The 12,886-nt window shown below is 32.4% G+C and overlaps 1 protein-coding gene across 1 annotated transcript in view; it reads left to right on the top strand.

Moving 5' to 3' along the window:
- Positions 1 to 8,568, top strand: part of LOC134700057 (uncharacterized) — a 76,637-nt gene extending 68,069 nt beyond the window's left edge. The window contains exon 5 of the mRNA XM_063561434.1: positions 8,408 to 8,568. Coding sequence (XP_063417504.1) covers positions 8,408 to 8,434 — 27 coding nt within the window. The 3' untranslated portion in view covers positions 8,435 to 8,568. The remainder of the gene's footprint in view (positions 1 to 8,407) is intronic.
- Positions 8,569 to 12,886: the final 4,318 nt, after the last annotated feature.

The raw sequence follows: 12,886 nt of genomic DNA, 5'->3' as shown, positions 1-12,886 counted from the left end.
AAAATGTTGGTCAGATCACTTTCATAGAAAAGGGCCATTCAATTACGACAGGAAATTATCGTTAACAATATTGTTTTGTTGTATTAATTCAAAAAAGACACCAGTCAGTTCATGTTTTCTTATAAGGTCACTTTTTAAAATGAAATATGAGCTTTTGCCGTCCGTCCGGTGTAAACTATTTCAAACATCTACTCAACATATTCCAACTAAACCTTTGCTGAATGATCCTTATGTTATTTAAAATGCAATTTGTGTTTTATTTTGTATTTCGTAAAAACAACATGGGTATCAGGCTAAAAATAGAACATAGGGGTGAAATGCAACTGTTGGCCTTTATCTCAAAAACTAAAGCAGTTAAAAAAAAATCTGACATGTAGTATACATGTTCATCATGTCATGTTCTATCAGCCCTGATATGTTCAGATGAATATAACAATCCATGGTCGGGTTGCTGCCACACAATTGTGAAATCTCAGGACTGTTTGAAGCTTTTGTTTTATATCTTAAATATTATTATAAATAAAGATAACCTATACACAGTAAAAATGTTAAGCAAAGTAAGATCTGTAAATGATCGGGTTTAAGGACTAATATTGTCAACTGACCATTTAGGATATCAGTGACATGTTAAAGTTCTCAAAAAGTATTAAAAAATAAATAAGATTTTATAAGACTTTAACAAATGGCTTATAGTTATACATGCCAAAAAAAATGGGGTTCAATGGGCAAAATTTGATAAGGCATTCAAATGGATAAAAGCAGAGGATTGCGATAATCTGACAAAAAATTCCAAAACACGACAAGCGAACATCCTTGACAAGCGAACATCCTTAAGGAATTAATGACAGTTATAAACATTTTGTTTACCAGGTTTTTCTCCTTCAAAAAATCGTCTGCTCTAAAACTGCTTAACCAATCTAAACCAAGTTGAAGCTGAATGGTTCTTATGTTATCTAGGATAAAGCGTTTGTTTTATTTTCTATTTTCTCTGAAAACATGGCCGCCATGGCTAAAATAGAACATATAGTAGAATACAGGTGTATACTTAAATCATAAAAACTAAATCATTTAGAGCAAATCAAACAAGAAAATAAAGTATTCATTAGGTCAAGGTCTACCTGCTCTGAAATAACAAGCCACATCGCGAAGGTGGCTTTTTTGCTCATGAATTGATGGTTTAAAGGAAATGTTGCAGTTTTCAATTTTCATCCTGAATATTATTATAAATAAAGATACACTGTTAACAGCGAACATGTCCATAAGTGCTACAAATAGGTCTATATGATCAACATTCTCAATTGGCCCCTTAAGGAGTTATTGCCCTTATAAGACCATTTCTCATGATTTGAAAATTTAGTTCGCTTACTGTAAAATAAATATTCTTCTTTGAAACTGGCGAATCAAGTTTAGCTTAACTTTGAATGAATGAGTTTCAGTGTAATAGGAATACATTTTGTATTTCTTATTTCCTTGTACTTCAAAAAGCAGGAGAAAATGACAATTTTAAGCCATTCATTAATATGCATTGAACATAAAAAATAATCATTGATAAAAGATTTCAGCCAACATAAACAGATGATCGATAAAGGTTCTATACGGCCTCTTGTTAATATTACACATCAATAATCTATGTATCATATTTCTGGAAAAATAATACCAAAAAAGGGAAAATACAACATATACTTTTGGTGAACAAACACTGCGTCTTGATTATATTAAGAAAATAACACAATATAAACTAAAGGAGTAGGTCCAGTAAGACCCCTTTTTTGCCCCAAAATATAGCAGTTTTACAAAATTGTTAAAATGTAAACATTTAGATATTTATTGTACAGTAGAATGGTCCTGCTACATAAATAAAGGCTGTTTTTGACAATGCAATACACATTATAAAAGGTACTAGCACCATTAAGTCAGGCTAAATTACAGAAACCTTCACAATTCTAGCATTTTTGTTAAATTTTAGGCGGTTTTCGTGTGAAACGAAAGTGGCCGCATTAGTGTTCATCCTTAATATTAAAATGTAAGTTGTATTTTATAAGTATACATAACATATATAAAGATTGAGGATGAACACGGATGCGGCCACTTTCATTTTTGACGAAAATCATCTGAAAAATGACATTGTTCGGCATATTTTGTAGATTTTACATATTTGAGCTTGAATCGGGTCGTTTTTAATGACAAAATTAGTTAAACTCTTTCACATTAACTAATTGATTCAAATGAAATAGACACTTAAGTGTTTAAAAAGTGGTAAAAATCCTTCGTAAGATGAACCTGAAATTTGAGGCCAAAATCGGTCCTTACCGAACCTACTCCTTTAAAAAAATGAATAAAAAAGATATGCCATTCACTGTGTAGATGTTTCAATGAACAACGTTCTTAAATTGCAGTATGGACAGAGGCTATCGACATACTAAAGGCCACTTTTATGAAAAAAAAGAAAATAGCTAGGGTAAGAGGAATGTTTGCTTCAACAAATACAGTTACGTTCACAAAGTGGTTACCTGCTAATTTTCCTGTGGAAGGTGTTATGTGTGGTTGTGGAAGACACCTTAAAACACCTCAATCGCTTTTAGTTCATTTACGAAGGAAAAGCTATGCCGACCGCAAAAATGTTAAGTTGTTCAAAAAGGGAATATAATCAAAATAGTATTCATGGTTTTGGAGACGTTACATAGCGCCATGCATATCTTATTCTTAATACATTAATGACGGCTGAACATAAACAGAATATCAAAGTGCATTACATTAACAATTCTTTAACGAGATTAATACCACAGAAAATATGTTTCATGTTTGACAATATTCATAGACGCTTGTTCAATTCAAATGTCATCACACAGTTTTAACATAATAAAATGAAGGAACAAAAGTTATATCTTGTACTTTTATTCTCCAATACATTTGATGAAATCAGTTCATTTGCAACTTATTATCGATTATAATATTTTAACTGCAAACACAGCAGATTGATAGAAAAGAAAAAAGACTGTCTTTCATTCCGTTTTTGGTATTTCGAAGTACCAAAAGAGAAATACAACGATATCTTGTCAGATCATTGTAATATAAGCAAATCTAAGACATAGGATGTTATATAATCCCGATCAGAGACTGGGTTAGGTAATTAATGGGTTAAATGATGTTTTACCTGAGAATGTATTTTTTGTTTCTTTTTGTTGTTCATGGTCTTGAAAAATTTGTTTTTTTATTCCATTTTCCAAATCACGTCATCATTAGGATCAGATAATGTACATGCTGTATACACCAAAGAATCTTTAAATAATCATAAGAAACAGTAAGCAATATTTTAGTATGTGATATGGAATAATTGACAATGAGAAACACTATCTACAAAAGTCAGAACGAAGTGGAAGCAAGCAACAATGGGTTCTTGTCAAACCATGAACAAAGGGCAACACCCAAACAGCACAATAAAAGAAACTCCAGATAATTTGAAATCATGACAATGCCGTCGTAGAAAAAACATGATAGCAAGACATTAAACAGTAAACAACAAATAATATACATGATATAGAAAACGTAAAGCTGCTAAACAATTATCCCGTCATGAAACGGACAGCTTTCATGTGCTCCATTAGGATGAGATAATCCTGATGTATATGCGACACCCGGGGTGTTATATCTGTTTTGTCATTTATGTAAGTACACACCGGGGGATCATTCTTTTTCAGTAAATCATGATCCCAGAAATGACGATAGGATTGTGTTTTCATCAATTGTAACAAATCCATCGTCCTGTCTGAAACAAAACAAAAACAGTCAACGGAGTTATGCTGGAGTCATTTAACATTTTGAAGTTTCAATGTCAAATTTACCTCTTTGAAATCTTTGTATTGGCTCACTGTAAGCAGAAACATTTGAAGGTAATCATGATAGGAAATGCAACCTAAAATAATGTTTTAAATACGAGACAGAATCTCTATATGCAGGTTACATGTAAAAAAAAAAGTCCCGACGAGAACAACATTGATGAAAACAATTGTGAAAAAATGAAAACAACATAAAGGAAATAGTTGATAGACAAAGATATAAGGTCGTTGTTACATTGACCTAAACTCGGTGTGGTGTTAGTGTCTCACACGTAAACTTAACAACATTACGTTCCAGTTGATAAATCTCAATGTTTACATGTAGTTTACATCATGTTTTGCCTACATGCAAACAATAGTCAATGTAGACCTTGTGTAGGTTAAGTGTACACTAAACTAGGCATTTAGAACATCAATTTTGCCATATGTTTTTAAAGAAGAAACGATTTTTGAATAAAAATTGATATTTATAACAAATATTTATAAAGTTCTTTACAGAAACATTTGTATTTACTTTTGTTTTGGTGTTAATAAAACACATCACGCAGCTTTATTAACCCCTTATCAAGACTCAAAGCATCATCATTTCAGAACAAATAATTCATTTGAAAAGTTCTTGCCGAATTGACTGGACATACACAGAAATATTTGCCATTGGTCTTACTCAAACAACGATTCACCCATAAATGCATAACTAAAAAAAGTGTGAGATAAATTGTTTTGTTTGTCTAGTTTCTCAGATCCGTCAAAATACACTTAGAAATATATAAAAAAACCTTATCCCCTCCTTTTGCCAAAGACTCATAGGAGAACATATACCAACAAAAAAAAACAAAACATAAAAGATAGAAATGTAGTGATCATCTCAATCCTTTTTTCTTCGTCTGTAAGATGACAATGACGCAGCCTACGTTTTCTAATGCGTAACCGATACATCTTTAGTACATTCAAACTACTGCAAATCATCAAAATGGCGTTCATAAAGGAGCATCGACTTAATTTCAAAAAGGAGGGTGGGAGGGTCTGAGTGGGATTTTTTTTTCGCGCGAACATTTTTATTCATTTTTATCGATGCTAGCATTCCAATATTTTTTTCAATATTTGACACTATAATGTATGGGGAAGCTCTGGATTCAGATTTATTTTGTTTATCAAATTGGGGATCAGAATATTTTTCTAGGAAAGATCCATTCCCCTCACCCTTTTTTGAAGTCAAATGGTTGTTCCCTAACTGCTAGAAAAGTTGTCCAAACATTTGCATTCGGTTCTACGTAATGAACATTTAAATGACATATAGTTTACAAGTGTGAACAAATCTAATGTACAGGTAATTAAACCAGGTGTATAGATGTGAACAAATTTAATGTGAAACCAATGTACATTACATTAAACTAATTGTAAACATGTTTACTATACATGACGTTTGTTGTCATTTTAGCGGTATTTCCAGCATTGCAATATGAGCAGGAGGTTTTAAAATCCATATCACACTTTTCTTAAAGTGTCCCGTACGAAGTCAGGAATATGGTAGTTGATATTATTAGTACGCTTCTTTGCAGTTTTACGTTTGCGCAGGGACGTTAAGGGCTTTTCAAGAAAATTCCAATCTTTATACACAGCAAAATTCATATTGAACTCAAAGTTGATTTTCTCTGTATAAAGGCCAAAATGTACGTCAAAGGCGAAAACAGGAGTAAAAGGGTCTATCATGGATTTCCTTCCAAACTTGTATTCATAAAAAAACATAGATAAACAGTGTCACATTTCCCATTCATATCAAAGGAGCTAGTGCACTATGACATCGGATCGTCCTGGTTTTTGGCTTCCTGAAATCACAATAACCTATTTAACTTGAAAATTGATGTGAAGATTCCTTTATTCAAACGCTATAAAACTAGGCAAGGCAAATAAAAAAAAAAGAACTGTGGCCGTTCCACCTGTACACAAATGAAGTGGTTTAGTATAGCTCTTACACCTGCCCTTTTTAATCAAATTGGATCGGCTGCCGGAAAAACTAAATGATTTTTTTTGTATTCACCGCGATGCGTTTCATATTATATAACGACATGCTGGAGAAAATGCACTAATATTCTTTTTAAGCTTGTCATGCATGCTCAAGTTCATGAAGGATCAAATTGAGAACTGCATTTCTTCAGATAATTTGAAATGTAACAAGCTGGATTTTGAAACTACTTGATAATAATCCTCAAGTAATTTATATTTCACCTGTGGTGTATTATCGCAAATGACAGAAGCGGATTCATGTGTGTTCGGCCGAACTTTTGGAGCAACCATTATATGGTTAATGCATACGCTCTTTACATGTCGTACTCCAAACGTCGCTTAAGTGTTATAGGCAACATCCCCCCTTTTTTTTTTGGATTCCGGACCAGTTACCTACTGTAGTTCTCATTTTGCATTTGCAAGTGAAAGTTTATTATACAAAATATTAGCATACTAGGTCTGTCCTAATGAATGTATATTGTGAACCTTTATCTTTTTTTTTTATATTTCACTTATATTCTTTGTTTGTTCTTCGTCAATGATAATGTTACAAATATAAATACAAACTTCCTACCCGCATATACATATTCAGATTTAACTTGTTATTAGTCCAAAGTGAGAACTGATATCGATTTGAAAATCATGATTGGGAGGTATTTTTGACGGCTGATTTTTTTAATTCTGAATATTCATTTTCACCAGCCAGTCTTATGACTGGCTTGCTAACGTTTTTATTTTGTTCCGAATGATATCCTGCATTGGAAGGACTGAAAATTCCTTTTCCTCCCGTCTGGAGTAATTTCTTTCTCTTTATAACTTTTATTTGGTAAAATGTTTTACCTACTTTTCTAAATTATTTGAAATATTCAAAATGACAAACCAGCATTACCAATGGGGGATACCATACATTCCCCTCTCTAGAATGAGCGACTAATAATATTTGCACTTGCGATCCACTTGTGGTAAGGTTAAGCAGCTGCGACATGAAGTACCCAATCCTCAAACATTGTACCTTTAACGCTCTATCATGAAGCAAAAATAAATTTCCATTTGACTTTTAGGGGGAAGGGGCTAGGTTGAAAAAGTATGTGTTGCATTTTTCTTTTTGTAATCTCAGTTCTACATTTTAATTGTTTACTCTATTCGGTCCTGCCTATTTTATAAGTTATCCTGACTTTTTTTACATGAATTGTTATTCAGCCTTTTTGTTTGGCAAAGTTGCTCATACTGACTTTTTTACCCAAAACTCGTCCTGTCTTTTTCTGAAATATCATCCTCGCTCACCCCTTCCCCATCCCTTCCTTAACCTTATAGTTTGTAGCCTCTCAATACATAGTTCCTTTATACCCGCGTCCAGCAATAAAAATGAATAGCCTAGATTGAGCAAAAGTGCTAAAGTGGTATTCAACACAATTTTGCATTTGCAAGTGAAAGTTTATTATACAAAATATTAGCATACTAGGTCTGTCCTAATGAATGTATATTGTGAACCTTTATCTTTTTTTTTATATTTCACTTATATTCTTTGTTTGTTCTTCGTCATTGATAATGTTACAAATATAAATACAAACTTCCTACCCGCATATACATATTCAGATTTAACTTGTTATTAGTCCAAAGTGAGAACTGATATCGATTTGAAAATCATGATTGGGAGGTATTTTTGACGGCTGATTTTTTTAATTCTGAATATTCATTTTCACCAGCCAGTCTTATGACTGGCTTGCTAACGTTTTTATTTTGTTCCGAATGATATCCTGCATTGGAAGGACTGAAAATTCCTTTTCCTCCCGTCTGGAGTAATTTCTTTCTCTTTATAACTTTTATTTGGTAAAATGTTTTACCTACTTTTCTAAATTATTTGAAATATTCAAAATGACAAACCAGCATTACCAATGGGGGATACCATACATTCCCCTCTCTAGAATGAGCGACTAATAATATTTGCACTTGCGATCCACTTGTGGTAAGGTTAAGCAGCTGCGACATGAAGTACCCAATCCTCAAACATTGTACCTTTAACGCTCTATCATGAAGCAAAAATAAATTTCCATTTGACTTTTAGGGGGAAGGGGCTAGGTTGAAAAAGTATGTGTTGCATTTTTCTTTTTGTAATCTCAGTTCTACATTTTAATTGTTTACTCTATTCGGTCCTGCATTTTTTATAAGTTATCCTGACTTTTTTTACATGAATTGTTATTCAGCCTTTTTGTTTGGCAAAGTTGCTCATACTGACTTTTTTACCCAAAACTCGTCCTGTCTTTTTCTGAAATATCATCCTCGCTCACCCCTTCCCCATCCCTTCCTTAACCTTATAGTTTGTAGCCTCTCAATACATAGTTCCTTTATACCCGCGTCCACCAATAAAAATGAATAGCCTAGATTGAGCAAAAGTGCTAAAGTGGTATTCAACACAATCAATCAATTGTTTTTACATTATAAAGTGCATATATAATTTGGAGGTTTATCGCTAAGCATAAATGCTAATGATTGATCTAAAATTGCGATTCGGCCTTATGCAATTTATAAATTGTCTTTGTATTTGTTTGTTTTTTTCACTATTGCAGGTATTTTGTTGTCAATTTCTATCCTAGAATGACCCATGTCAAGAACTGTTTTATCAGTGGTGTAAAATGTAATCATTGCCGACACAACGCAGGAGAATGAAGCAAGGTTATTTTGGATAGAGGAGGAGGAGGAGGACGGCTACGGCGAAGATGATGATGATGATGATGATGATGGATGATGATGATGATGATGATGATGATGATGATGATGATGATGATGATGATGATGATGATGATGATGATGATGATGATGATGATGATGATGATGATGATGATGATGATGATGATGATGATGATGATGATGATGATGATGATGATGATGATGATGATGATGATGATGATGATGATGATGATGATGATGATGATGATGATGATGATGATGATGATGATGATGATGATGATGATGATGATGATGATGATGATGATGATGATGATGATGATGATGATGATGATGATGATGATGATGATGATGATGATGATGATGATGATGATGATGATGATGATGATGATGATGATGATGATGATGATGATGATGATGATGATGATGATGATGATGATGATGATGATGATGATGATGATGATGATGATGATGATGATGATGATGATGATGATGATGATGATGGAGATGGATGATGATGGGGAATAAAACTTAAATGAATAAAACCGAAACTAGTGATAAGGTTTGCCAAACACTAGATAAGCACTTTATAAGAAGATTCTTTCAATGATCATATCAATCATGATTAGATTTTTCAGACAAGAAGTCGTAAACGCATTCGAACACATATATCTGCATTCGAGGTTGCTGACTTTTTTTGTAAAAAACTATAGATGAACTTCAACAAATTTAGTATTTCAATCGTTCATTACTAACTTCCTTCATTAATATTCAATTATTGACTCTTTTTATTATTAATTTTAGGAGAATTTTCAAACTTGTAGAATAATCTCACAACATCAGAAGCAAAACTTTTGGCGAGTTTTTAAACAGGTATATTCGAATGACTGTCAGAAAAAAGAAAATCGTCGAAATCAAGATAATCAATTGTAGATTTATTCTTCCTAACATAACGGCACTATTGCATGTCGTCTACTTTTGCTGAAAAATTTACCTAAAAAATAAGGCTCGTAAAACAGTCTTATCCAAAAGCAAATGCTAATAAAGTGATGTTTTTTTCCTTTTCAAGGAGAGGTTTTAAACAGTCGAAACTAGTAACAAGGTATACACCAAAATAAATAAGCACTTTCATGAAAAGATGCTTTCAATAAACATAACAATGGAAACTTCATATTTCAGACAATTGGTCGTAAACACATGCGAACGTATATATCTGCATTCGAGGTTACTGATAATTTTTTGGTAAAAAAATATAAATGAACTTATACAAAGTTAGTGTATACTGTTTTCCATTGTATTATGATTACTATCTGCATTGATATTCAATTATTGACTTTTTTTCTATTATTAATTTCAGTAGAATTTCCAAACTTATGGAATACCCTTACAACATAAGAATCAAAACTTTTGGCGACTTTTATTGTTTGTTTTATAGAGATTAACATAATAACACAATGTTCACTGCTGTGCCTGTATTTTTAACATTTTTACTTATTATGTCTGTTTGTTTTGTTAATTTTTTTATAAGACAATCATACAAGTGAGAGGTTTAACTAGCTTTAAAACCAGGTTTAATCCACCAGTTTTTATAAAAGAAAATGCATGTACTAAGTCATGATTATGACAGTTGATGTTGATTGGTTTGATATGGTCATTATTTTCTATTGTACTTTGATTACTATCTTCATTAATATGCAATCATTGACTATTTCCTATTATTAATTTCAGGAGCATTTCCAAACTTATGGAATGATCTAACAACATCAGGGTCAAAACATTTGGAGACATTTTCAAAAGGTTTATTCGAATGACTGTTAGAATAAACTATACATCAATATCAAGATAATCAACTGTACATTTATATCTTTTATATAAGCTTTTTCAAATAGTTTGGCCACGATCATCACTGAAGAGACATGTATTGTCGAAATGCGCATCTGGTGCAAGAAAATTGGTACCGTTAATTTTATTACTACCACTGGGTCGATGCCTCTGCTGGTGGACTATAAGTCCCCGAGGGTATCACCAACCCAGTAGCCAGTACTTCGGTACTGGCATGAAATACGGATTTTTTTGTGTTATTAAAATTTGCTGTTACAAAATATTAGAAATTATTATAAATTTAGGAATGTATCTCCCTCATGCAAAGCTCTGATTCCTTTCACGGATTTGGCTATACTTTTTGGACCTTTTGGAATATAGCTCTTCATCTTTTATATAAGCTTTGGATTTCAAATATTTTGGCCACGAGCATCACTGAAGAGACATGTATTGTCGAAATGCGCATCTGGTGCAAGAAAATTGGTACCGTTAATTTTATTACTACCACTGGGTCGATGCCTCTGCTGGTGGACTATTGGTCTCCGAGGGTATCACCAACCCAGTAGCCAGTACTTCGGTACTGGTATGAAATACGGATTTGTTTGTGTTATTAAAATTTGCTGTTACAAAATATTAGAAATTATTATAAATTTAGAAATGTATCTCCCTCGTGCAAAGCTCTGATTCCTTTCACGGATTTCGCTATACTTTTTGGACCTTTTGGAATATAGCTCTTCATCTTTTATATAAGCTTTGGATTTCAAATATTTTGGCCACGAGCATCACTGAAGAGACATGTATTGTCGAAATGCGCATCTGGTGCAAGAAAATTGGTACCGTTAATTTTATTAGTCTACCTAATATAACGGCACTATTGAATGTAGTTCACTATTGCAAAAAAAAATATGAAAAAAGTAGGCACGTAAAATAGTCTTTCCTATAAACAATTCTGAATAAAATGACGTTTTCTTTTGCAAGGAGAGTCTATAAAAAGTCTATGAAACTAGAGGAAAAGTATGCACAAAAATATATAAGCACGGTTATAACAAAATTATTTCAATGAACATAACAATGGTAGGGTCATTTTTCAGACAATTAGTCTTAAACGCATTCGAAAACATATATGTCTATATAACTTTTTGTCCATATGTCTGTTTGTCTATATGCCTTTTTGTGTTTCTTTCTTATATATAATGTGGCTTTGTACTTATACATCCCATCATTGTATTATTGTGCAATGGTAAATGTTTGTTAATATATTTGTTTGTTTTATAGGGATTAAGAAAATTTTTCTCTATTTTTGACATTTTTTACCTGTTATGCCTGTTTGTTTTGTTCACAAATCGTTGTCAATATAATGAATTTTAATACGACAGTCATACAAAGGAGAGGTTTAACAAGCTTTAAAATCAATTTAATCAACCATTTTTTATAGAAAGAAAATGCCTGTACCAAGTCAGGAATATGACAGTTGGTGTTCATTGGTTTGGTATGGTCACTATTTTCTATTGTACATACATTACTAACTTCATTAATGTTCAATTATTGATTCTTTTTATTATTAATTTCAGGAGAATTTCCAAACTTGTGGAATAATCGCACAACATCAGAAGAAAAAGTTTGGCGACTTTTATAAACAGGTAAATTTGATTGACTGTTAGAAAAAAGCAATATATCAAGATCAAGATTACCAACTGTACATGCATTCTATCTAATATATAATGGCACTATTAAATGTGGTTTAATTTTGCTGAAAACCAAATAAAAAAGGTATGCACGCAAAACGGTCTTATCCAAAAGCAATTACAAATGAAATGATTTTTTTTTCTTCTACTGCAAGGAGAGTCTTTAAAAAGTCGAAACAAGTGACAAAGTATAATAAAAAAGGAATAAGTAAAGACTTTTATCAAATGACGCTTTCAACAAACATAATAAAATTGAGAATGGAAATGGGGAATGTGTCAAAGAGACAACAACCCGACTAAACAAAAAACAACAGCAGAGGGTCACCAACAGGTCTTCAATGTAGCGAGAAATTCCCGCACCCGGAGGCGTCCTTCAGCTGGCCCCTAAACAAATATATACTAGCCCAGTGATAATGAACGCCATACTAATTTCCAAATTGTACACAAGAAACTAAAATTAAAATAATACAAGACTAACAAAGGCCAGAGGCTCCTGACTTGGGACAGGCGCAAAAATGCGGCGGGGTTGAACATATTTGTGAGATCTCAACCCTCCCCCTATACCTCTAACCAATGTAGAAAAGTAAAATGGTAAGTTCATAGTTCAGACAATTAGTCGTAAACGCATTCAATCAAATATATCTGAGTTCAAGATTACTGATTCTTTTTGTAAAATAATCTAAATGAACTTAAACAAACTAAGTGTACACTTATAAAGTGTTCTTTATTCTTCTGTGTGCATTGACGTCAAACATTTGCTATTTTGAAATAAAAAAATACATTTTGCAAATTACTCTGCAATTTTTTAAGTTCATTGTTTGGAAATATGTAACAAACATCTTTTGACATCAACTC

This window comes from Mytilus trossulus, unplaced genomic scaffold (genome assembly GCF_036588685.1).
Source record: "Mytilus trossulus isolate FHL-02 unplaced genomic scaffold, PNRI_Mtr1.1.1.hap1 h1tg000110l__unscaffolded, whole genome shotgun sequence".
Lineage (NCBI taxonomy): Eukaryota > Metazoa > Mollusca > Bivalvia > Mytilida > Mytilidae > Mytilus > Mytilus trossulus.
The sequence above is the reverse complement of the archived record's forward strand: the minus strand, read 5'-3'. Positions and strand labels throughout refer to the sequence as shown.